Source organism: Peromyscus californicus, unplaced genomic scaffold, assembly GCF_007827085.1.
Source record: "Peromyscus californicus insignis strain IS unplaced genomic scaffold, ASM782708v3 Scaffold_15__1_contigs__length_86483966, whole genome shotgun sequence".
Classification (NCBI taxonomy): Eukaryota; Metazoa; Chordata; class Mammalia; order Rodentia; family Cricetidae; genus Peromyscus; species Peromyscus californicus.
This window is the reverse complement of record NW_026294447.1, coordinates 22,241,718-22,269,631: the sequence shown is the minus strand read 5'-3', so window position 1 is coordinate 22,269,631 and position 27,914 is coordinate 22,241,718. Positions and strand designations below refer to the sequence as shown.

The 27,914-nt window shown below is 41.9% G+C and overlaps 1 protein-coding gene across 1 annotated transcript in view; it reads right to left on the bottom strand.

Moving 5' to 3' along the window:
• The window catches only part of Akap6 (A-kinase anchoring protein 6), a 441,797-nt gene that overhangs the window by 260,117 nt on the left and 153,766 nt on the right, over window positions 1-27,914 (bottom strand). Inside the window, 1 exon segment of the mRNA XM_052738516.1 lies at window positions 528-779. Within this exon segment, the coding sequence (XP_052594476.1) occupies window positions 528-779 (252 nt within the window).

Genomic DNA, 27,914 nt, shown 5'->3' with positions numbered 1-27,914 from the left:
TTTATGTATATGGGTGTTTTGCCTGAGTGGACATCTATATACTATATGGATGACTGGTACCCACTAGGGCCACGAGAAGGTGTCCAGTCACCAGGAACTGGAGTTATAGATAGTTGTGAGCTACCATGAGAGGGATGGAAATTGAACCTTCCTCTGGAAGAGCAGTCAGTATTCTTAACTGCTGAGCCATTTTTCCAGCCCCTCGAAATGCTGTTTTGATCATATTCTTAGTATCTAGTACATGAACATATAGTTACGTGTTAAACAAATACATATTAAATAATTGAAGAGGAGGCAGGAAGTCAGAAAGTGCTAACACATCCATGGATGACATCTGTACAAACTATTTTGTATGTCAAAAGCTCCCTTCATATTACAAGTGCCTTAGCTTCTCATCACTCCACCCAGACCCTGGTTGAAGACCTGCTTACTCATCTATAAAAATCTCACGCTCACACCTCTAAACCGAAAATATTTTCAAACAGGAACACCTGACAGAGCATCGCTTGCTGCCCCGGGCCACTCACCTCCTCTGTCTCTTCGGAGAACGCCTGCAGAATGTCAGTCTGTCTGGTGTAGTTACCATTGGCATCCTGCAGACCTTGCAGGATGCGCTCGCGCAGGACCAGCACGGACACTCGGAGTTGGTGCCAGAGCAGCTGCACTGCGTGGATGTCTACGATGACATTGACTGAGTAAGACAGCAGCTTGAGGGAGAACTCCGTCTCAAGGAGGGCATGGATCTGCTCCACATGGTCAGAAATATCTTCACAAATGTCCTGCAGTAAAGAAAAGCAAGTATGTGAGGGCCACTCAATCTTACCCTGGGAGAAGGGGTTACAGAAGGTCACTCTCCACATCCAAGGGCCAGCCACAGCATGTCTTAGATACCTGGCCTCCTTTGTTCAAATTCTATCCTACAGTTGCAGACATATTCCTCTCTACTGGCCCATCTACACACACAGGAAGGCTGGGGTCTTTCATACTATTCCTTCAGGTATTCAAACTGAAGGGTCAGCTGAGAGCTTAGTTCTGACATTCCCTGTCCCTTTTAGATTCTTTTGGGTTCCAGAGAAGGAAGTGGCAGCTGGTGACATTGGTGAGCTATACTGAGCACACAATGTTTCAGAATAGACGTGCCAATCTGATGTCTAGGAATAGAGGAAGGCTAGAATGCGTTTCATAGGAATCCCCAGCCATTCAAAATTAGCTATGGAATTTTCAGTGTAAGGGGCAATGGTCACTCTCCAAAGCACCACATGATTTAATACTTAAAGTCACAATGAAAATCTAAATTGCCAGCCCTCATTTGGCAAGCAGAATTACTTTTGAGATGCAAAGATTTTTCAAAAAGAATCAAAAATCTTAAACAAAAACATCACTCACTCAATCACCTTCACATACACTATTACGAGGGCAGATTTCATATCTGATGTGACTCACAAGTTCTCCGGTATCCTTTACCATCAGAGGACAGATCCATGAAATGAGGCCCATGACAATCATGTGTTGGTCAGTGTAAGGGGCTATTAAGAATCAAAATAACAAATACATGGCATACAAGTGGAGACCTGTCACTTTTGTTGCATCACTGATTTTTAAAACTGGGGATTTTAGTTAAGGCAAAAATTTCAGAGAAGCATTTGAGTCCTGAGCCCTGCTTTCAATGTCAAAACAATCTTTCTATGCCAGGAGGATAACCTTCTGATTTCATGTATATGTATTTCAATTGGATATATATTTTTTAAGAACTTAAACTTTATTACATTGACAGATACATCTGGTTCACATTTTCCTCTCTTCATACCAACCATACCTTCATCTAAAGCAATCCTCGTATTCACGCTGATGAGCCTCAGACCCCCTCTGCTCTGGAACATCTAGGCCTCCAGCCTGTCCCACGGACACGTCTCTGCCCCAGCTCTGTTCTGGACCCTGTCATCACTCCATCTGCGTAACAGTATCAGCGGGTCTCGCATCCCACCAACCCCTCTTTTGACAGCTTGGTTATTCCCACTTCAGACATCACCTCCTAGCCCCCACCCCACCCCCAGCACAGCATCTGTGGCTAGCATTCCAGCCACTCTCGTGACAGACTTTCCAACTTCTCACACTCCTGGTTTTTATTTATTAACCTCGCTCTGCCTCTTTGAGCCTAAAGATGCAGAACACTTCAGATATCTAGACGAGAGGAAATGGCTTCGTGACCAGCCTGGACGACAAAACGACTGATAGTCCACTGTCCTCCCAAGCATGGCTGCTTCTAGATGCCAAGGTACATAGATGCCTATGGGCACATGCTTCCCAGTGCCTACCATCCAGCTACATCACCTGCTGAGAGGAACACCAAGCCAGCTAGACCAGGCAGCATGTTGGCACACCAGAGGACTTTGGTCCTATCATTATAATATCATTATAATCATATAAAACACATCTATCATGTTGATATCAGGCTGGGCCCTGCTCTGTTACTCCAGAATACGTAAAACAGTATTTTTAGGCTGTGCTTTGTGCTGGGTGACTCCAATTTGCAGTCAACATTTGGCTCCATTTTGAATGAAAAACTGCAGGATGACTCTGCACCTTGTGCACAGAAACACCACCACCCATTCAGCACATCCCACAAAGCACAGACCCAGTCCTAAAGGCAAGAAGATGCCAACTATAATCTTAGCAAACTACACTGGGACCAGATGAATCCATGGGCACATTAAAATCATATCAGAAAATAACAGACCAAGGAAGGGTGCAACATCCTCCCATGGACCCGCTAAAGAGAAGGACACTGCCATGACCTTCACCAATCTGTCATCTGCCTACTCCCTGCGCACATGACAGGACCAAACATGTAGAGACCTCCTGCGTACCTGGGGCTTCAGTTTAGCTCAGTCCCTGCTGCCAATGACCGATTCAAACTGCCACTGTCAGCCCACCCGTTTGTTCAATTCACAGCGCCACCTCTTAGGCATCTATGGTCCTGTACCTCACCTTTGGGGCCTGACTCAGTCCTGAGGTATCCTGGCTTGCCTCTGGGGTATCATCTAACACCCCACACTTGCTTGCACAGCGACTCTCTTTGCATCTCTCAGCTCTGCCTCCTTCCTCTGAAGGCCTTGAACTCCGCTGTGGCCTCCTCAGCCCTTTAGTAGCCTACATGATGTAGATGTAATTACTATGTCATGGGTAACATGTGACCTAAAAGTGAGTATCTGTAATTAAGATTGTGAGAAAAGAACCTGCGCTTGCCAACGGCCAACTATCAAAGAATAGGGGACTACCTGGTAAATTTCAGCCTATGGAACTGGTGTAGCCAGTTTGCTATTATTCAGTGAATTCTGACGTATGGAAACACACAAACATGTCTCCATATGCTTTCTAATGCAGCACACTCACAATACACTAGAACTATGACAGATTGGCTAAGTCCAAATTAGGTCCCCAAAGAAGTGGCACCCTGATTCCGGAAACCCTTCTCCCTTCGTGGAAGCACAGATGACAACATGCATGTCAGACCTCCCCAGAACTCACAACTCACTTCTGGGAAACTCTAAAGCCCACACGCGCTCCAGGGTAAGGGGCTCTCAAGCCACGCGCTCCCCTCACGCTTGTGCTGGTCAGGAAATGGTTTCCTGGCTTTCTCGGAGTGCCTGGTTATTTACCAGTAGTACGGAGTGGGAAAAAGAACCTCCAGACTCATTCAGGAACCGCTTGAATAATCTTTATGCCACTTGCTCAGAATAGACTAAAAGGAATGTCTCACCCATCCCCTGCACCCAGCACAATAGGTTATATATAGCCATGGCACCACATGCCAACATCCATGCCACCCATTCCTCTGACACATGATCTGACTTCTTCATAGTGAACGTAAGAATGTAGTCAATCAGGTGATGGCTCAAGATTCCCAGGCAACTATCCAGGAGAAACTACCCTTAAAGGGTACCAAGGATTCACTGGTGCCAGTCAAACATCCTCCTGCACATCTAGAAAAGGAAAGATATGTTGGTACAGTCCCCAGAGAAACTGATGGACTCTAAAGATGAAAAACATCACTCTCTCCACAAGCGACCACCTCCCTTGATGAATATTCTGGCAATGTGCATCTGCAGCCCTTATTAAAATTCTAAAACTAAATAATGCATAGCATGATGCAACTTCCTGGAATCTATAAATTATTTCATGCCTGCTACCAATTGCTTGGCCTGACCAAAACCATATGAACACAGATTGTAGAATAAAAGTGTGTGTGTGTGTGTGTGTGTGTGTGTGTGTGTGTGTGTGTGTGTGTATGTGTGTGTGTGTACACTGAGATGCATGTGCATATATGTGTGTGTGTACCCACTACCACAAACATGGACTTTGTTTTGAACACCTAATAAAAGATTGTCATGATAGAGCTCTCATCCAGTGACTGGTGGAAGCAGATGCAGAGATCCACGGCCAAACCCCAGGTGGAGCTCCAGGAGTCCAATGGGCAAGAGAGAGGAGGGATTATATGAGCAAGAGATATTGAGACCATGATTGGAAAAAGCACAGGGACAAATAGCCAAACTAGTGGAAACACATGATCTGTGAACCAATAGCTGAGGAGCCCCCATGAAACTGGACCAGGCCCTCTGGATAAGTGAGACAGCTGATGAGATTGAACTGTTTAGGAGGCCCCCAGGCAGTGGAACCGGGACCTGTCCTTAGTGCATGAGCTGGCTTTTTGGAACCTAGGGCCTGAGACACTTCGCTCAGCCTTGGTGCAGGGAGGAGGGGACTGGACCTACCTCAACTAAATCTACCAGGCTGAGCTGACTCCCCGGGGAAGAGCTTGCCTTGGAGGAGGTGGGAATGGAGGTGGATTGGGGGGGGAAGGCTGGGGGGTAGGAGGAGGGAGGACAGGGGAATCCGTGGCTGATGTGTAAAATTAAATTAATTATAAAATAAAAATATTTATAAAAAAGATTTGATTAGAGAAAAATACTAAGTAATTCTGAACTATTTGCTTTCTAATGACAGAAAAATATACTTTCCTCTGTTACTGTACATAAATATTGAACAACTATTTATAGAATCATAGTTCAGAGATCTAATATTTAGCTTCTTAACAATTGCCAGTTTGCTGGACATTTATATGACAGAATCCGAAGATTGTGGGTAGCCTACTCATTTAATGTAGGGATTAGAGACTTCAAAAAACAATTAGTTGAATGCTTGCTTCCCAGCAAGAATTGTTTGAAATTTGAAAGTTCCAGGAGCTCTGACTGGTTAGCAGCCCCGCAGGTACTTCACTAGCACAGTGAATTGGAAGCACAGGGTGGGGTACTGAGCCAGCCTAACTGATCTATGTAGGAAATAGTTCATGTCAAGACTCATCTGCACCTGTGACTTGAGCAGACGCAACTGGAAACTGGTCTCCTGACTAATCCTCTTGGTAGCTACACATTTGCTACCTAGAGAAAACCAAATAATAAATAAGAAAATCCTTTTATAGGAAGATAATCTCTTCATGATTAGATATTTATCATCTATCATCTATCAATCAATCTATCTATTTATCTATCTATCTATCTATCCACCCATCCATCTTAAGAACATGTACACAAAATATTTTTTTTTTTCCGTTTTTCGAGACAGGGTTTCTCTGTGTAGCTTTGCGCCTTTCCTGGGACTCGCTTGGTAGCCCAGGCTGGCCTCGAACTCACAGAGATCCGCCTGGCTCTGCCTCCCGAGTGCTGGGATTAAAGGCGTGCGCCACCACCGCCCGGCCACAAAATATTTTTATCTGCCACTGAGAGTATTAAAGGGAGACACGATATTTTGCTCCACAAGTAGAATTTTTAAGCACTTAGCATGAAGATGATTAAGCTGATATAGTAGCTGAAAATCATAAGGAATTATAATAACACAACAGATACTGTTTAATTTCAAGTTATTTTTGTTTTGATAGAGCAGAGAGTCCTGGTGGGCAGGAATCGGAATCTCGAGGGGGATAGGTTGGAAGATGGGTGAAGACACTGAAGAAAATGTCAGTAACAGACCAGACATAGATCCCACTCCATCATCTGTGAAAGAGAAACAAAGCACACCAGCCATCCTTCAACAGGGAAGGCTAATTTGGGAACATCCTTCACGGCTTACTCTGAGATTACCCCACATTTCCTGTTAGCGTCTGATTCTTACATGGATTCCTGATAGTTTCAGCCTTTTCTTTGATGTAGACATTTGATATCTGACTTACAGATTCCTCTCTTATATTCTCACCTGGAATGATGGGACCTTGGAATGAATGGTCACCAGAAATGATGGGCCCACCAGATGATCTACCAACTCATTCAGGCTCACAACTTCAGATTCAGACATTGCCTCTAAAGCAGCTCCTACCCCTTGCTAGTCATGTGTAGGAACAGAGAGGACCTTGGGTTTGTAAAAGCAGAAGAAAGGCAGAAAAGAGAGAACTCATCGAAGCGATCAAGACAAACTTTGCTAACCGTTAGACATTTGCCTGGACTGTTACCATGTGCCACTATCTTATATGTGCGGATAAATGAAAGTTACTGCACCTAACTTCCTATGATATTATTTGACAGCAGGACACTATTTTATACAAGTCTTGATGGTTTTACCACCGACAGAATGCAGCTAACTTCATTGCCAGAAGATTTACTTCTGTTCATGAATGTTCTTTTTAACTAGGTGGTAGATCCCATGGCTCCCTTTACACTTAGTGGCTACCAATTACTTTGTGACTGAGAGCATTAATGAACCTCACTTTAACAGACTGGCAATTAAAAAATTAATTCTAGTAGACAAAACAACTCAGGTTTATTTTTCAATATTATCAGTTGCTTTCTCTGTTTAAAATCTCCCAGGAGTCTGTGTGGATTTCATTCATTTATACCTTCCCATCTGAGAAAAGTTGTTGTCCAACAAGCTCCTGGAGACGATTAGATTAACAGACGACTCTAAAAATAACAAACTGAGGATAGTTTAAAAATATCCTTTGAACAACAATGTTTTAAAAGGATACTCAAATTGTCCCCAGTTCAACCCATAATTATTAGACAGTCCAAAAATTTCAGGACTATGAACCAAGAAAGTAAATTCTACTATCTAATCGGTTAAAAATAGTAAAAGGTCCTCGTCACAATAAAATGAACATAGAAATTTGTTTTGGTTCACACATCCTTTCGGTTCTTGGCAAAAACAAAAAGCAGCGCACTTAAGGTCATGACACTGTGAGCATTGGCAGTGATTTCATGGGTGAATTTATACAGAGCTCCTACACAATTTTCTGGAGCGTAGAGAAGAAAAATAGGGTCATCTCAAAAATGAACGAAAGTGATGGGCAGCGTATCTTCAAACTAATTGATACACTAGGTATTTTCCCTCAGAAGGTTGTGCTGGGGGAAAGCGACGCCTTCCGCTGTCTTGTTTAATTCACCCACCACACAGCAGTCCCTGTGACATTCAGAATCACGACAGGACGAAAGACACTAAGTCCATTACATTTCTGTTGCTCACTGCTCCCTTTACTAATCTTCGAGATAGCTTGTGATCCTAGAGATGCAGCTGTCTAAAAGAAAAAAAAAAGTCTTTCCAGACCACGAACTACATCACTTCCTTTTTCCTCCAGCAAACACACTTTTCTAGTGTCTACTTTGTTCTTAGTCATTGAGAATAGCTATAATGCATAGCAATAGGAAGGGGTGTAAAAGGGAATTTGTGATTAATACTGTAGAAATTTGCATACGATGGCTATCCTTTCCTACTGGTAAAATTATGTGAACCTGCTGGCTGCAATGAGATTTCCCCTGGAAATGAATTTGCTGTTATAATTAGTGCTAACTCACACAGTTCTCTGACTAGTCTATCTCCCCAGAGACAGGAAACATGCCCTCTTTTTGTCTTTGTGTCTATAAGGGCACACCAGCAGGACCCTGCTACCCACATGAACAGTGTCCAAAGGATGTTTGCACAATTTAATTCAGCTGAAGAAAATATGATACTTCACAAACCAGAGGGAGCGCCCTCAAGAATAGGTATGAGTTTATTTAGTCTCTGAGGTACATCCTCACTAATCAGCTTTGGGTCAATAAAGATAACCGACATGGAATCCTCTCTTGTTTTTGATGAGAAAGGGTACTGAAAAGGAAGAAGGTGGCTCTACATTTTCTTGACCACTGGCAGCCATGACGCTGGTATTCTCTGTGCCACGCTTGGGAAAGCACGGAGCCAGAGATGAGCCATGTATCTTGACTCACTGGTGCTAAAGCAGGAACTGTGTGCAAGTCTGCTGCTCAAGCTATATAAACAAAGACCTGTAGCATTGGGAAAAATAACCCACTATTAACATCATACAGATGTACCTAGAGAAGAGTTCGCATCCTTTGTTTTTATGCCCCAGAAAACAATTTGCCAGAATTACATTTGCCCAGTACTGAGAATGTTGTGATCATTTCTAGAACAATATGAGGTCTGTAGGTTTTTCTAACACACCTTCTCTTTTTCTTTCTGTTTGCTTTTACATGCATCACTCAGCAACAGAGATGTAAGCTGAGCAATGTGTCACCAGGCAATTTTATCAGGGCTTTGAAGTTAAGTAATTTACACTGTAGTATAACAGTTTACATATAGTTTAATAAAAGTTTCAAGTTTCATAAGTTTCTTTACTATCTTCAAAATCCTCCTTAAAGCAAAAAAGGACTCATAATGAAAATGTGACAAAAACCACCTGATCAACAATTATCTGGGAAAGGAAAAGTCATGTGTCCTAGGAGGCATACATACCCTGTGCAGCTTCCTGCCTCAGTGGCTCCTTTTAGCTTTCATAGACTAGCATAGACTAAGCAAGAGGACAAAAGCCAGTGAGAACAGTGATCAACAACACGTCAAGGAGCTGGCACTCTGGTTTTGAGTGTCCCAGGCGAGATGCTCTTCCATTCTCGCCCATACAAGTCCATGGGATTGTGATAACCTACTACCTTCAGGTTATCCAATGAAGAACATGGATCTTCTCTCTAAGAAACATGCTGTGAAAGCCCCTTCAGCGCTCCCATGACTGGAATTGAGCAAAGTGCATATTTGCTTTGTTTGTCCAATGATTTGTATGTCCTTCCTGTCTATTTCTGTGAGTTCTGTCTGCCTTAGCAGACTCCTGTAGTGCAAGTACTGCATGTGTCTGTTTTGCAGTTTAGCACACAGTACCCGCCCCCCACACAAATAATAATAATAATAATAATAATAATACATAATGTCACTGGTACTGATTTTATGAACCATGAAATAAAGAGGGATTTGGATTGGGACAACAGGGAAATTGGGGTGGGGGACTTTCTTTGGGGCAAGTAGGTCAGTATAAAATGAGAGAGAAGATGTAAAATCAAATGGCAGTAAGCAGGTCTGAAAAAGCCATGAAGGATCATATTGTTATATATTTACCTAAATTACATCCAAAGCATGTAAGTCTCCTCAAGAGCCATACACCATCTAACAAAGACACCCACACGAGGCCTGAGGAAACCCCTTCCAAGTGATGGGTCAGGGGAGTCCAAGCAACTCCCAAAATAGTTCAATCTATGGCTGTTGCCCTTGGCTGCTTCCTGGAGGCTAAACGTAAGTCCCTACTGTTGGACACAAGACCAGAGGAACTGTTCTGTGTCTGACCTGATTGCCTCCTCCCTGAGGACTAGCTTTCAAAGTACTGGGAGGTAATATACCAGTGTCCAAAGGAGAGAAGCAACCAATGGTTCAACCCAGCTGCAATGTCTATAAACCACAACAACCAGCACAGCACAATAGCCCTAAAGGATGCAATAGTGGCACTCGCTATCTTGGTGTCAACCAACAGCTCTTTTGGATTTAAGGTCTCCTCAGTAGGAGGGAAATCATGCCTGGTACTGGAAATCTAGCCAACAACAGGCTAATGAGGTCATGAATCTCAGAGAAGACCCTCCTCCTCCTGCCACTTTAGTAAACCAGCATAATCCCTGCCCACCTTCTAAGTAGCTGTCCTTATACACACAGACGAGTGTAGCTCTTGTCCCTTATCAAAGACACTTCTCTTTACAATAGGAGACTTTATAGAAAACCACATCTGGCAAAAATGCCGAGAACAAGTGGTTGCAGGGTACCCAGCGCTGACTGATACATCTGCAAATCAACGCCTTCACCTGTGACTCAGAGATTGTCATGGAAGAGGAGTTGTAAAGACTGTCAGAGCCAGAGTACCAAGAAGGCGGCTGTGAGGCTGTGTCTCCTAGAAATGACAGGAAAATCCCACCCACGATACCTCAAGAGTATGGCTGTCTAAACAAGACCCGAAAAGAGCACCATCACCACGCTCACAGGGAAGAAGAGTCTCATGGGGCCCCATCCCTAGACAAAGAATTATAGATAAGGAAAGATTTCTGAGAGCAGGAGTGATGGTCTTCCCCAGGGACGAGCCCACTAATTGTTTATCCGATACCATGAATTCATATTCAAATGCTGAATTAGTGTACAAACAAATTACACTAAGGACACTGGGCAAGCTGTATTTATATACTTAGGCATTGTGTGTGTGTGCACGTGTGTGTGTGTGTGTGTGTGTGTGTGTGTGTGTGTGTGTGTGCACAAAAAGAGGCTATGAGATTTTGAGAGGGAGCAAGGGATGGGGGTGGGGTATCTGGGAGGGGCTGGAGGGAGGAAAGCGAAAGGAGGAAATGATTTAACTATACTTTATTTTAAAAAAATAATGATGAGAAAGAATAGATGAATGACAAGATATATCTAGATCGCTCTGCCTCAGGATGAGTTCAAAAAGACTGATTTCTGGCCCTCCCCATGGACTGCTGAGCCTCATGACCTCATCTATAAAGACAGTGGAAGTTCGGGGTTTGCTCAAATTCTAATGCTTTGTTTATTTCATTTTGTATGTTCTTCCTATAATAGCTTGAGTTTTAATTCCCCAGAATCCTTTGTGTCTCTCTGAAAACTCTTATAAAATAACTGCTATTTTATGACAACGGTAGATTGACTCCTGGACAGGGAGTCAGAGGATCTGATGTAGGTTTGAGGACACTGAAAGGGATCTCTCTGACTCATGGAGGTGGTCTGCCCCAGGCTCTGGGTAACAGTGTAGCCTCAGAACTCTGGACGGGAAGGATCTATAGTTCTTTCAGAATAAAGGCCCAAACTGCCATGGACCACCCCAGGGCTAGTGTCCCATTTCGGTTGCTTTTCTTTGGCTATCATGGTGGGTCCAGCTATTCCTCCGCCCTCCTCCAATTCTTCCCATGAGCAACATGAACACACATATTATTTTCGATGCTATGTCTGCATGACTATATCACTCACCCTCACTGTAGTCATTGAAGAGTTCCCCTTGGCGGGAGGGGGACTGTTTATTTATATTTGTTTTGTTCTACTCAGAAATTTTCTTAGCTCTCTTGAAAGGCTCTTGGGAGTATTTCTATAGTTATAAGGACTTTTACTGGTTCATTTATAGATGCTATCTCTGGACTTAATCATAAATATTTCTCTCTAAAAAAAGAAATTAAAGAGATGAAAATTCTGCTTGGGACTTCATTGCTGACTCATGTTGACCTCGGGCAGGCCAACCTCATTTTAGATGTACTTTATATATTTAGACCACTAAGACCATGGCACAGCTTCTAAGGATGCATTTCTGTGTCTTCCTCCTCCACACAGACATCCATCCACAGCAACTAGCTGTGCTCTTGATTTCTATACACCCACGACACGCCTGCGGTGAACTGATATAATAGACACGGGATCGTAAGAGATTGTTCTGAGAGCCTAGGACAGGAAATGAGCCCTTGACGGACCAGAGAGCTAAAAGAAGCTAATTTTAGAGGCCATGGTTAGGACCTTGCAAGTGAGATAACAGTCATTCCAGACTCCACAGCCAATGTCAGTCACCCTTTCATGGAGGAACAGTTGGAAAACAAGTCTCAGTTAGCTTTCTGGAAAATTCCCACCGTCTCTAATGATCTAATAATTCATTCCTAGGAATTTCCTCTAAGGCATTGGTTCTCAACCTGTGGGTCTCAACCCCATGGAGTCGCATATCAGATGTCCTGTATAACAGATATTTACCTTAAAATTCATGGCAGTAGCAAAATTACAGACATGAAGTAGCAACAAAGCCATGTTATGGTTGGGGGTCACCACAACATGAGGAACTGTATTAAAGGGTCTGTGCTTTCCGATGGTCTTAGGTGACCCCCGTGAAAGGGTTGTTCGACGCCCAAGGGGGTCGAGACCCACCGGTTGAGAACCACTGATATCGACCCTAAATATGGACAATGTGCCAAATTTAATGGCATCCAATGGTCAAGCTATATTTTAACAGAAAAAAGTAAGTTACAAGAGTTCTATAAAAGGTGTGTTTCTGCACACTCAGAGAAAGTGCTGGAAAAGTATTCAGCTATTCATAATGCTTTCTCTAGGTGGCAGCACACAAATGGTTTTTATTGTACTGTCAGTTGCTAAGTTTTAAATTTCTCCGCTAGAAATTTCTTCTGTGAGGGAGGAGAAGGAAGAGAAAGGGAGGAGGGGAGGGGAGAGGAGAGGAGAGGGGGAAAGGGGAGGAGGGGAGGGGAGAGGAGGGGAGATGGGGAGAGGGGAGAAGGGGAAAGGGGAGGAGGGGAGGGGAGAGGAGAGGAGAGGGGAGGGGGAAAGGGGAGGAGGGGAGGGGAGAGGAGGGGAGAGGAGGGGAGAGGGGGAAAGGGAAGGAGGGGAGGGGAGAGGAGAGAGGGAAAGGGGAGGAGGGGAGGGGAGAGGAGAGGAGAGGGGAGAGGAGAGGAGAGGAGAGGAGGGGAGAGGGGGAGAGGGGAGAAGGGGAAAGGGGAGGAGGGGAGGAAAGTTTAACAATGAAGAAGTAAAGTCGGCTCCATACAAAGGATAGACAATTAAGGAATGCATGCTGAGAAGATGCATGGTGATGCGCGGTGTGTGGAGGAGGCTGCGGACATCAGTGGATCTGGGGTATTCTCTCCATGGGAGAAGATACTACTGACTCTCTTATGGTCACCCTGCCACTATTCACTGAGGACTGGAGTCGGGGAACCAGGCCTCACCATCGGTTTAACATAAACAACTCGTCACTAAAACTGCTTCTGAAGACTTCACTGCACTTGTTCGGTTCCTTTTTGCTCTCAGGACAGCAGGCTAAATAAAGAAGGACTGGAAAACATGTATCCAACCGAAGAAACAGTGGGAACGGAAACACGACTCATCCCTCTGAGAAGGGCTGATTAGATAACCAACCTTCTTTCACATAAACCCCAAGAGAAGATGCTTCCCTGAGGGTGGTTCCAAGACTTGACAGAGTGAGTGAGACAACCTGGGATTCGAACTGCTCCCCTCCAACTTTTGTGAGATCACAGGAAGAACAGATGTTGTTGAGATCTCAGGGTTCCTTCAGAGGTTCACTTTACATGACTAAAATTTCAGCTCCTCATAATTTCTTATGAATTAGTACATTTATATTTTTATAGGTGATTTATATATATTTTATTTATTTTCATTAGCCTAAATCATCTGCATGGGTGGATTTTTGTCCATTCCTTCACCCACAAGAAGCAAAATGATCAATTACATAAACAGACATTCAGAACATTTTCTGGGAATTTTAGGGTTGATCACTGAAGGCCTGAATTAAACCATGGAATCCAGCTTATGTCTTACTTAAGAAAATCCATTTTGGTAGTTTGCCTGGCCCATGCTTGGCTGACTCTCCCTGTGAGTGCCATTCTTCAGCAAGCCCTAGACATACAAAACAAGATGAAAGGTATTGAATTCCAATAATGTGGTTTTAAATCTACCCTCTTTGCCCTTTTCCAGAGGCTCCTCTGGGAAATAAAAATGGATAAGAATAACATATCTGACCGCCAAGCACAGCAGCCATCCATTATTAATACCCCAGTGACCTGCCAAAATGGAGGATGAAGGGTCTATTCAAATAACCCTGTAACAGTGATTCAAGCCCCTCAAAGGACGTAATATTTTGCTTCTGAAATCTGTTACAAGCTAAGAAACAAATTCAACTGCAATGCTCCTTTACATATCTAGATTATTTTCTATCTAAAAAGTCATTTTAAAACTCATCGCTTATTTAGATTGACTATAAAAACCTAGTGATGGACTTCCTTCTCCCTGATTATACACAGAGAATTCTGTTCCTTTCAAACAAGGGTGGGGTTTCAGAATACATACAAAAGAAATGGCGGGATCGATAAATGAGCTCTGAGCTAGCAGGGACGACATCGGAACCTGGGTACATTCAATATTTCATCCAAGATTAATGAACTCTGCCCCATGTGCCCTAAGCCATGTGTTCGGCCCACTCTTAATTCGCTGCAGACAGAAAGCATCGTGTGATAGACTAGTGAAAATTCAGATGTGTACACGCAGATTGAGATGAAACATACAAAATAAAATGAAAGACACAAAATAGAAGGGGTAACAGAGCACGAGATGCTGGGACTATGAGAAGGAAAGGCATAGCGGAGAGATACACACGGCAGAATGGCTTACGTTATTTCTCCGCAAGCTAGACTTCACCTGATACAAAGTGGGCTATTCTGGATGACTCACGACTGACATTTTTAAAGCAGAGGGAACATGAGGGCAAAGAACACAGAGGGGAAGGCGCTGCCTAAACCAAGCTGGCCACTACAAGCGGGCGCTCGGTTTGGCGCTGGGAAAGTTGAGAGGAATGGTAGAAGAATCAGACACACGGGGCCATCAATAGTCACGTAAGGAGACGGCACTTCAACAATCTGCGCACACAGAGCGCTACAAACAGAGCTCTAGAAGACCCGGCAGAGAAGACCGCTTCTTCAGAACTGCATGGCATCTTCGCAGAAATGATCCAGACTGCCCGGAAGGCAGAGGCGACGCCTGAGAGAAAGCTTAGGAGTAGGGAGATCTAGTCTGGAAAGCCTGGATAACGGGAGAAAGCAGTGAACACAGCAAGGGAAGTCGGACAGAAGACCTAGGTTTTGCTGGTAAAAAGGGAACTCTATATGATGCTGCTTGTCCGGCGGCTTACACTGTACCAAAGAGGTGTGCTTCTGTAAAGATCACACAAAGGTCAAGGGCCATCTCACTCCCAGGCTGATGGAAAGGACAGCTTAGAGCGATTTGGTCTAGAGGGACCCCTTCTTCTTCTTCCTCCCACAGGCTGCTACAAATGTCAAAACCATCAATGACCCCAGGAGCCCGCTGTACTGAAATGCCTCTTGGGATTCATCCATTGACGATTGTATTGGCCACTTGATCAGCAATTTCCTTCAGCAGGGGCTGACCGATGCTTTCCTGAAACTGGCATTCTGACCTTACATAATGTTAGAAAAAATAAAGTAATTATGATCGTATTTGTTCTTCATAGCTTAACAGGATTGGCACAGGTAGAGTTTGAGATTTATAAACAGGCTACATAAATGTTAGAAGAAAAGCTGAGACAATCATGTGAGCCAAAAAGACAGAGAAAATACACCAGCATTTTCACTGGGAAAGGGAGTATATGGAGGTTATTTTGTGGTTTCAGTTTGGGTTTTGTATTGGCATATATTTAATTTTATATTTTAATTTGTAAGAAACATGGACAATTTTTTTCAAAGAATTAGAAATTGTTGGATTTTGCCAGCTTGTTTGTTCTTCAGTGTATACACAAACATCCAGCATTTAAAGGCCAGGAGAGGATAATGAATACATTATCACAAAGACTGATCATGTGATCAGAAGCACAGCCGGAAAACAACACCAAGGCTTTGTGTAAGCCCCTCCCCTTTAAACTATCTGTGGGAAAAGATAACTGGAGCCAAATCCTCGGCCAGGAACTCACCCCCAAACTTGCTTTCAATGTAACCAGAACACATTCTGTTTGTCAAACTGCAGGAGGTCAGCAGTGAGCAGAGGCGGCCCTCAGAGTTTATGGAATGACAGAGATTTCCGGGAGAGGCAACTTCAACAGGAATATAAAAAGCGTCATACAGCGAGTGTAAACTGATGCCAGGCGACAATGACCCACCTCTTTGAAACACTATAAACAGCCCAAGATATAAGATCTCTGCAGCAGGAGTCTACTTGCTTTGGTGCCAGACAGAATCCAGTTCTGGCTGGTTTGGAAAGCTGCTGCTGTCCTGGGGCTACCTCCTCTCTTGTGTAAGACCTGGACTGGACATGGGACAGGACTGCCATTTTTAACTATGTCCCTCATTCCTTGTATACGGTCAATAAGGATTCAGAAAACAAATTTATATCACACAAATAGCCCAGGGTGGATGGAGTTTTAAAACTTTAATAAATTGTTTTTCAACAGAAATAGCATTAAGATCATTGCAAAAAGATATAGTTTGGAAAGGTCAGACCAAAAAAAAAAATTAATCATGGGGCAGAGACCATTGAGTGGTTGAGAGCACTGGTTGTTCTTGCACAGGACCCAGGTTCATTTCCCAGCACTGACATGGCAGCTCACAGGCATCTGTGACTCAAGTTTCAGGGGACCCGAAGCCCATTTCTGCCACATACCAGGCACACATGTGTTACACAGACATACATGTAGGCAAAACACTAATACACATAAGTAAAATTTAAAGAAAATCAGAGATCCTGTCTATCTTTTGTTACCAAAGCTGCCTGGTATAGACCTGTCCATTCTTGGATCATGTCATTTAAATCATCTTCATATACGTATGTATTTTAGAAAGTTTCTACAGGGTTTTACAGGTTTTACAGTTCAAGCCCTCTCGTCACAAAGCCTGGCCTGAGCCACACTGAATTCATGATACCCAAACCACATAAAGATGAAACAAAGAGAATTACACACCAATCTCCCTCATGAACATTGACGCAAAAATACTCAATAAAATACTGGCAAATCAAATCCAAGAACACATCAAAGAGTCATCATTCTTATACAATGGGAGCCTTCACCTTCTCCCTTGTAAGAGCTGCTACTATGGTTGCATTAACTTTTAATTTATTGTGATAGTTAATCTCAATTGAGGCTTGATTGGATTAAGAAACAATTAGGTTTCTTAAACAGCTATGAAGACTTTTCAGGCATCATTCATTATGAGAATAATGAGATTGACAACTAATGGGACCTCCTGAAACTGAAAAGTTTCTGTAAGGCAAAGGACAATAAGACAAAACAGCAGCCTACAGAATGGGAAAAGATCTTCATCAACCCCACATCTGACAGAGGGCTGGTCTCCAAAATATATAAAGAACTCAAGAAACTAGACATCAAAATACTGAACAATCCAATTAAAAAATGGGCTACAGATGAAAACAGAGAATTCTCAACAAAAGAATCTCAAGTGCCCGAAAGACATTTAAGGAATTACTCAACATCCTTAGTCATCAGGGAAATGCAAATCAAAATGACTCTGAGATACCACCTTACACCTGTCAGAATAACTAAATTCAAAAACACTGGTGGTAGCTTATTTGGAGATGATGTGGAGCAAGGGGAACATTCCTCCACTGTTGGTGGGAGTGCAAACTTGTACAACCACTTTGTAAATCAGTATGTAAATGAAAATTGGGAATCAATCTACCTCAAGACCTAATGAGACCACTCTTGGGCAATGCTCAACCAAGGAATGCTCAATCACACCACAAGAACACTTGATCAACCATGTTCATAGCAGCATTATTCATAATAGCCAGAACCTGGAAACAACCTAGATGCCCCTCAACTGAGGAATGGATAAAGAAAATGTGGTACATATACACAATGGAGTACTACTCAGCAGTGAAAAACAATGACATCATGAAATTTGTAAGTAAATGGATGGAACTAGAAAATGTCATTCTTAGTGAGGTAACCCAGACTCAGAAAGACAAATATGATATGTACTCACTCATAAGTGGATACTAGATGTAAAGCAAAGGACAATCAGACTGCAACCCACAGCTTCAGAGAAGCTAGGAAACAAGGAGGATCCTAAGAGGGATGCATGGATTGCCCTGGAAAGGGAAAATAGGTGAGATCTCCATGAGTAAACTAGGGACAGCGGGGGAGGGCAGAGGGGAGGGAATGGGGGATGAGACCATGAGGAAACGGGATGGTCAAGTTAGGGGAGGGAAGGAGTGGGAGAGCAGTGAAAGAGATATCTTGATAGAGGGAGACATTATTGGGTAAAGGGTGCTAGGGAAGTTCCCAGGAATCCACAAGGATGATGACCCCAGCTTAGACTACTAACAATAGTGGAGAGGGTGCCTGAACTGGCCTACCCCAGTAATCAGGTTTGGTAAATACCCTAACTGTCATCATAGACCCTTCATGCAGTAACTGATGGAAGCAGATGCAGAGATCTACAGCCAAGCACGAGACTGAGCTCCAGAAGTCCAGTTGAAGAGAGAGAAGAGGGATTCTGTGAGCAAGAGGCATCAAGATCATGATGGGGAAACCTACAGAGACAACTGAATCAAGCTAGTAGGAACTCATGAACTTTAGACCAACAGCTGTGGAACCTGCATGGGACTGGACTAGGCCCTCTGCATACAGGAGACGGTTGTGTAGCGTGGTCTGTTTGAGGGGCCCCTGGCAGTGTGATCAGGATCCATCCCTGGTGCATGAGCCAGCTTTTTTGAGCCCATTCCCTATGGTGGGATGCCTTGCTCAGCCTTGTTACAGGAGGGAGGGCCTTGGTCCTTCCTCAACTGAATGTACCAGGCTTTGCTGACTCCCCATGGGAGGCCTTACCCTTTTGGAGGAGGGGATGTGGGTAGCGAGGCTAGGAAGAAGCAGGAGGAGGGATGGGGTGGGAGTCTGTGGTTGGTATATAAAATGAATAAAAAAAATTTAATTAAAAAAATGATGTGATTCTATGGCTGGGAAAACTTAGGAATCAACTTAAAAATTCTAGCAAACAAAACAATAGTTAGATAGTAGAACAAAAAAAATAACATCTAGAAATTAAGTTGTCACAAATACATAACAAGCTCCCAGAAAAAAAGGATGTGGAGACTTTCCTAGCAACATGGCAGCAAGTTAAAATGCTGTGGCCTTACAAACAAAAGAAGCACCAAGAGCCAATGGCAGGAAACATTACTTAAGAATTTCCTAAAAGCACATGACCTTACACAGCAAAATGCTGCATCTTTGAAACAGCAGCTTTCCCTAAGCAATGCCATAAATATAACATGGCTTCAACTCAGATAACAGCAGGTTTGCCTTTTGGTAGACAGCAAGGGTGAGAATGGGAAATTGTTTGATTTTGATATAAAATGGACAATAAAGAGCAGCCAGTGAAAACTGAAACAGGAGAAGCCAGTAAGAGTGAGTAAGGCAGCTTAGCAAATACTAGAATAAGCTTCAGGAATCCAGACTGATACTGAAACAAGCACAGAATGAGTCTAGGAGTCTATGCAGACACACATAGGGATTTGCAAGGTGACCTCTCAAGTCAGTGGAGGAAATGTCACAACTGATAAATTAAGTTGGATTTGATATACACCTTGCAAAGTCCCAGTGGGCCAAAAAATTTGTAAAAAAATTAAAAGTATGTGAATATTAACTAGAAAAAATACATAGGAAAGATCTTTTAGACTCAAAATCCAGAGCCATTAGAAGAAAGATATTTGACTATCCTGGAAATTATTGAAAAAGGTACAGAAAATGGGCATGGATCAGCGTTTCCAGTTAGACAGCAAATTAATTTAACAACTATGGGATACAACTGACTATTTTTATTAAATATCAAATTCATATATATATATCAAATAGCAATCCTACTTCTGAGAATTTAAGTGTTCAATATATTTATACTTTCTGTGAAATTTCTTACAAATAAATCTATTATGTGACTATAGGTTTATAATGTTCAAATATTAGAAATATTGTCCATTAATATATTTATTCATTTAAATATCATATAGATAGGAAATGATGATAAGAAAACCTTCTAATTTATAAAATAGAAACTTCCTCATAAGTTTAAAAGGCAAAGTGTGTCATATTTAGGAATATGTATGTATAAACATATAAATATGTATACATTATATATAAATATATAACCAAAAATAGATGAATATACATGCTTATCCATATATAACAACAACTAATGAAAAAGAGGCCATGAATCATAAAAAGAGCAAAGATGGGTATATGGCAGGGTTTGGAAGCAGGAAAGGAAAGAGGGAGATGAAACAATTATATTATAATCTCAAAAAGTTAAAAAATAATTATTTAAAGTTTTCTTTCCTAATATGTGTTTAATAATACAAATTTTTTCTGTGTATTTGTGTTTTATAAAACATTTCTGATATATAAATACTACCTTTTTATGTCTCTTAGAGCAATGGTTCTCAACCTGTGGATTGTATATCAAATATCTTGCATATCAGATATTTATATTACGATTCATAACAGTAGCAAGATTATAGTTATGAAGTAGCAACAAAATAATTTTATGGTTGGAGGTCACCACAATATGAACTGCATTAAAGGGTTGTAGCATTAGGAAGATTGAGAACCACTGTCATAGAGGGAGATATAAAAAGGTGTTTCTCAAACTCAATTTGTAGAATTGCATTCCACAAGAAGCACAAAACTATAGGCTTAATTTTAGGAATACATATATTTCTAGAAATACTTTGAAACTTCAATTTTTATAATACAAGGCCATATTTTAAAATTATAACAAACCAGTATATAATAGGAAAAAAATAAAAGGAAAAGTATGATACAAGAGTTTAAAATAATATAACCTATGGTTATTAGACATGGGCTTTTAATCACAGAAAAGCCTACTATGTTATATGATTAAGCAATGGTTTTAGCTGCATGAATATATAACAATCACACTGCAAACACTTGGGAACCTTTTTTGTGTTGGAATTATGCTGCAGTTGGCTTTGATATTTAATAAATCCTGTTTAAGTGGGGAGAGGAAGTCGGTTCTAAAGCAGTACACACAGAATAAAGCAAGAGAAAAAAGGAGAATCTGTATTACTATGTGCTTATGAAGGCCTATACAAACTCTAGACGGATTCTCAAGAAACAAGACCAAATACCACCGAACCAGTGTTCACTAGGAAGAAAATGGCTGAAAGGCCAAATGATACACTGGTGAGTACAAGGGAGTCCTGGCACTCTTTATCTTTCCATATTTAAATATTTTACTTTCATAAACGTATTTCAAGTCCAAAAATATTAGACAACAACAAAATAGCAAACCAATTTTGCTCCGGGCAAAATTACAGCTAAAGAGTGGTGGTATATAATTCCATTTCCTTCAGTCAAATCAGTCCTTGACGGTTTCTTACATTACAATCAGTAACCCACGAGGCTCCAAACACCCTTTGCCACTCGCTTCCTTTAAGGAGCATTACTTCATTTCTCTGACTAAAACATCTCCTTCAACCCAGGAAATAAAGCGGCTCACCCAGGCACTTCAATAACGTCATCACTAAAAACACTCTTGTCAGTAGTCTTTGGAGCGCTTTGAAAAAGCAAAAACTCCAATTGAACAGACCAATCATTGAACAGTGAGATTTATCCATTGATTGAGACAGCTTGATGGGGACCTTAATAGTCATTTCTGTGAATGAGGAGTTTCAGCACCGAGAAGGCGGCCCACTCAAAATGATAATGCCATGCTTACAATGGCTGTGGTAGCTGAACCACTTACCAACGAAGCTCATTTGCTTCCTTGTACTGGTGCACTGGGCTGCCTGTCCTTTGCTAAAGCAGCAGTAATAGGATACGGTCATTAAGTGAGAGCTAAAGCCATGAAATATTGAAGACATTGGGTTTACTGCAGGAACTGCATCTACTTAAGAAGAATTAAGGTGGTGGGGGCAGGGGCGAGGAAGAAACCAAGGACAGGAGAGGAGAGGCTGCCTCATGGAGGAAACGCCACCCTAAAGAGGGAGGATCTATATTCTGCCTACATTATCCCATTAGCTAGCCCATCATTTATTCTGCTTGTTCCTGAATTGTAAGACGTGGCAACTGTTGTGATGGATACTTTGCTATGCACTCAACAAGCCTACTTTCTCCTGGGCTCATCTGCATTTCCCAAGTGCCCCGGATGCTTAGGTGGGGTATTATGGCCGAGTACTGGCCATCAGAATGTGGATAGAAGTGATATACTTTGGTAGCAGACCTAGTCCCTGAAGAGCAATTTGGAATGCTCAATGAACTCTGTCTTCCTGATGTGTTGCCTCAGAAAATCCAGAGAATCCTGAGGCTTAGAAATGAGCCTCCAGATTGGCATGGTCCAATATGTGTGCACTTGAAATGTGCCTAGTCCAAGGTTTGTAGACTGTACGTGTAAAACACACACTGGACTTAAGATTTCACATAAACAAAGGAACTTAAAATAGCTTAGTGATAATTTTACATTTTTATTTTATGAGTATGGGTGTTTTACCTGCATGTATGTCTGTGCACCCTATGAGTGCCTGGTGCACATGGCAGCCAGAAGAGGGCATCAGAATCCCTAGACCTGGAGTTATAGTGGACATGAGACATCATGTGGCTGCTAGAATCAAACCAGAGTCCTCTAGAAGAGTAGCCAGGACTTGTAACCTCTGAGTCGTTTTTCCATCTCCCCTTGATTTCATATTAAAATAACAGTATTTTGGGGAAAATGAGTAAACAAAATAAATTGTTAAAAAACCATTTCCCTATTTATTTTTACTTTTTAATATGTTGCTACTTGGAAATTTAGAATCACATACTGGGTTTTCGCTTTTGGCTCATTACTATATTTCAGCTGTATAGCTCTGCTCAGCATGGAGATCTCAGTCCTTGAACAGCCATGTAAAGTGGAGCTTGTCCTGTGCCGCCGAATGCCACACCAAAGTCTACTTGCAGGGTGAGGCTGCAGGCTCAACCCTCACTCCTTCAGGAGTCCACTCAAAGTCCCCTGTGTACATGGCTGCCCTTCAAGATAAAGGATTGGAGTGAGGGGATAAGGGAAGCGTATGCGATGACAGAATTGTGGCCATACTCATTATGCCTTCAGAAACATCTGACAAAACTAGCAAAGGAAAGAAAACAAATCAAGAGACATGAAGACCAGCTGAGAGCACTCAGCCTTCCTGATGGAGTATTCTTCCAGAACGTACTGAAGTCCAGCTCAGGGGAGGTCAATGACAGCATCTTCACCGTTCTACCTAGCACAGGCTCCAGCAACACCACATCAACCCTGAGTAGATACGTTGGGTGGACGCCCCTATGCCCTCTGGCCCTGTGCATCCAGATGGCAAATTCTGGATTCTCCCAAACAAGCACTCTGGGGAAGGATACTCAGTGTAGGGTGGTACCAGTCTAAGGAGCAGTAGATGACTTCAAAACATGTTGTATTTCCCTCTGTCTTTGCAAGAAGAATCCTGCAGATGCATTATAATATTCATTTTCATATAAATATCATCTTGCCAAGTATTTTCTGCATAACCATCTGCCAAATGAACAAGTCATACATGGGATTGTTTATGAAGCTCACTGGAGTCTTCTGCCAACAAGATCACTGCTAACAATTATTGCTTCTATTTCCTGTTAATAGTTCCATGGATCAAGCAAATAAAACATATTAGTTAGTTTTTTTCTTCCTTCTTCTCATCTTGTTTCTTGAAAATAAAGGCTTTGTCTAAGTGAGTCAAACATATGATACCTTTAAAAATAGAAAAAAGAAATAATCTGAGCATCTAATGTTTTATGTACATATCAATTAAACTTTAAAAAATAATAACTGAGTAGATAATGTTTTGTAATAAACATTTTATGCTTCTTACTCAGGTAAAAAAGTACTTACTAAGCAAAGTTTACTTTTAATTATTGAAATTTGGTATGAGTCAACTACTATGATGGAAACATGACATATTACAGACCATGTAACATGAATATTGTATCTAATCTCCCTTTCTGTTGTGAAGTGATTAATGCTCAAAAGAAATTAAACAGGAGAACTGCATAATAGTGTTATTTTTGTTATTTATAAATATAGTAAAATATGATAAACTTGACAATAAATATCATCTAATGGTATCTCAATGTGACATAATATATTATTATCTCTCATTCCATTACTAACAGCATGTCAGTTTTGTTATAAAAATGCTTTTGTGAATATCAGCATCGAAGTTTTTATTATCCACCATATATATTCACCTTCTGAACAGGTAGAATTTATAATAAGGTTGAAGTCACCTAAACACTGGAGCAAGAGATGGACAGGAACTCAGCGGTGTAGTGCTACCGAGCATGCGCGAGGCCCTAGATTTGATCCCCGTCAAAACAAAATTAAACTACTGAAGCAAGGAGCAGCTTCCTAATTGCATGAACAATGGCAACACCAGCAAGTGAACGCACATCACCCTTCCTTCCTTCCCTTTGTTGTTCTAACTTTTTTCTCATGTGCTCTAAATGTTTGTGTTTTAACATATAGATTGCGTATCTGGAAGTTTATAAATCAGAAATTCACATCACAACACATAACTATAAGTGAACAAACGTGGAGCCACCACTCTGTTGAAGAACTTGAACTTGAACCCTGCTGATAGACAACGAGCTCCCCGCAAGCCCCTCTGCCTGGAGGAGCACAAGACTATTAACTGTAACAATCATTCCTTCCTTCTTGGTAGTCATGTCAGTTACTTGGTATCCACTCCTAGATAAAATGATACAAGCTTTCTGTCTTGGTCTTTATGGAAATGCGGCCACACTGAATAGAGCTCTTTATACAGCTTCTTCTGCCACATATTATTTCTGAAGAATCTTCCCATATCCTGGGTTGTTCTATATTCAGACTAGTCCAGAACTAAATAGATAGCCCAATGAGTCCTAAACTTGCAGCAATCTTTCTGCCTCAGCCTCCTAAATTCTGGGAATACCCGAAGCGCCACCACGCCCCACTAGTCCATTGCTTTAGTGTACAAGTGAATACATAATCTACACATAGAGCATGAGAGGCCATAAAGTGAACAGTTTTGGAAATCTCTCTCCATTCTAAACAGTGTTTACCTGATATTTTCCAAAATGCTATGATAAGAGAAAGACAAAAAATAAAGAAGGAAGATGTGTAAAATGGTTTAACTAGCAACTACCTCCTCTATGGCATGAGGAGTCACATTAACCACTGGTTCAATCACACAAGTCTGCCCTGCCAGCCCTGGCCTCTGTTGTTATCCCTATTAACATGGCAACTGTAGCCAAGTCCCCCCTGTGGTCAAGTTTCTGAGGCTATTTGTGTGAGACGGAGTCGGCCTGAGGGGCTAGGCATGGCTTTGCTCTGAAGCACTTGGACCATCCTCAGTGGGCAGAAGGTGAAATCATTGGTGCTGTAGTCTTGTAGGCGCATCTCTACAGCTACCTCCTGGGGCCTGACAGAGCTTCCCTGAGTGCTGTGGGAGGTCTGTCAGCTGATGGCATTCACTGCCTTTGATTGACAGTCAGCTCCCTATAGAGCTGAACCACAGTGCTAGCTGTCCCCCCTATTTTCCGTGTTTTCTCAAAGGCAAACATTCATTCATGCAACCAGTCCATCATTCAAACGTATTCAGTGGGTGTCATGGTGAGTAAAATATCCATCTCTCCTCTAGGTAGAATTGCTAAGTAGAGCACAAAAGCAGAGGCCAGGCTCCAGTCAAACCCAGGCTTGTATCCCCACAGATACTGAATGGTGGTGCTCTGGTTACAATGGAAATAAAATATCTGAACTAAGAAACAAAGTATCTTTGCCACCTTTTGGAGAGAAGTGAGCTAAATTCCTTTTTTCTTGCACCCTGGGAGCTCCTGTGAGGCAGAGGATGTCTTCTTATGCTTCTCCACCCCACATCCCTCTGCCCTACCACATCCTGGATATGCTGGACCTGTTCTAACAGTTCTGTCTTTGGTGCTACAATAGCTTCTTAAGGATGAGGCCGGGTAGTTCTTCATCAGAATCCCAATGGCTGGCATACAGATGGGCCTCAATAAACTAGGAATGAATGGGCCTAGTACATCAATGAACAGCCAAAATCTAACATGAAGCTTTAAAAACTGCTTATGGATTTTTCCTTTAACATAAAGCTGTTATAAGACCCTGGCATGCCTGTTACCTCGATTCCTGAGGCGCTCTAAGGACTCTGAGTGGCGAGATTCTTTCTCTTCATTCTTTCTGTAGATGGGAGAACTATATACAGAAGACTGAAAGCAGTTCCCGCCCCTAACTCGGAGATCAGCAGTTGTTACACAGTCAAGGCTGCATGCACCTGTTTTTAACAGTTGACAGTCATTCTGATTGGCCAATGCTCACTGCAGGCTAAACATTAAATATACGAATTCTTGTATCACGTGTAAGGAGGGCTGCCTCCAATAAAGTAGATGATGAGGGGGAAGCGCAGCTACAGGAACTCTAACACTGTAAATACAAAATTATAGGACAGGTGAAAGCTCCCAGTGAGTTGTGTTTACACCTTAATAATCAGTGTATTAATAAACAAAACAGACGCACCATTTGCTTTTCCAGGAGTAGCCTTTATCCAAGCTCCCAAAAGGAGAAAAACTTGAAGAAAAGGCTGAAACGGCGATATAATACCAGAAAAAGATTCAGAGAAAAGAATATTACCAGAGATAAAAAGGTTGATTTCATATTGATAAAATGACAAATTCATCCAGAATGTTTAATATCACTAAGTACTCATGTCCTGATGTAAGAGCTTCAGAATATAGCAGCAACAAAGGAACTCCAAGGAGGAACAGACAGATTTACAGTTGTAATGGTCGGTTTCAGCGTACCTCCTTCAGTAAGGCATGAGACAAATATACTCATAAAGATATAAGTAAAGAAACTATTTGAAGAATACTAGCAACTAATTAGACATTTTAAGTTAGCCAACAGCACAGTTTGTATATTTTTTTCAAGTGAAGCATCCTACAAAACACCTCATAATCACAAACAAGTCTTAGAACATTTAAAAGATTCAAGCCACAGTAAATATGCCATCTTAATGCAATGTAATTCAATTAGAATAGTAGAACAGTAGAAATAATAACAGAAAGACCCCTGGAAATCATGGAATGTTAGAAAATAAATAATATTTTTAAAATGACCCACATGTCAAAGAAAAAAGCTAAAATGTAAATAAGAAAGCATTTCTAAATGAATAAATAAAGCATTCTTTTATACTACTGCTAAAAGGGTACTCTGTGTTACATTTACACACTAAACACATGAACCTTCTGGAAGATACCCTAAGCCCTACTCAACATCACCCTAGCCATCAAGGATGATCACTGAGTCTGATAAATGCCAGCGAAAGAAACAATTTCTTTTAAAGGTCTAAACAAAGAAGTTGAGGCACGAAAGAAAAACAGAACCCAGGGCTGGGAAGATGGCTCAGCGGTAGGTAGGTAACCAGCTCTTGCTCCCCTTGTGGAGAGCTGGAGCAATGACTACTGACCACATCAGGCAGCTCACAGCTGCCTGCAACTTCAGCTCAGGAATCCAACACCCTCTACTGACTTCTGCAGGTACTGGCACACGTGCATCCATCACACACACACACACACACACACACACACACACACACACACACACACACACACAAACGTGCACATGCATGCTCATATGCACATATATTTTTTAAACTAAAACAAAGGTACCACCCCTTCATAAGCAATTTGCTTACAGAAACAACTGCTAAAGGCCCCACTTTTAACTGGTGACCTCCATACTTTAATTCCAAGAATACTTCACTCTTGCTGCGAAGTATTAAGGCTAGCTTAAGTATTAAGGCTAGCTTAAGACTAGCCTTTCCCTAACATGAATTACTGTCTATTGAACTATTAAGCTGAACCACACAAAAGGATCAAGAGTTCAAGGTCATCATCAGCTACAGAAGCAGTTCCAGGCCAATTTGGGCTACATGAAACCCTATCTCAAACAAACATAGCTTCATTGAGCTAAGTGTTGACTCTT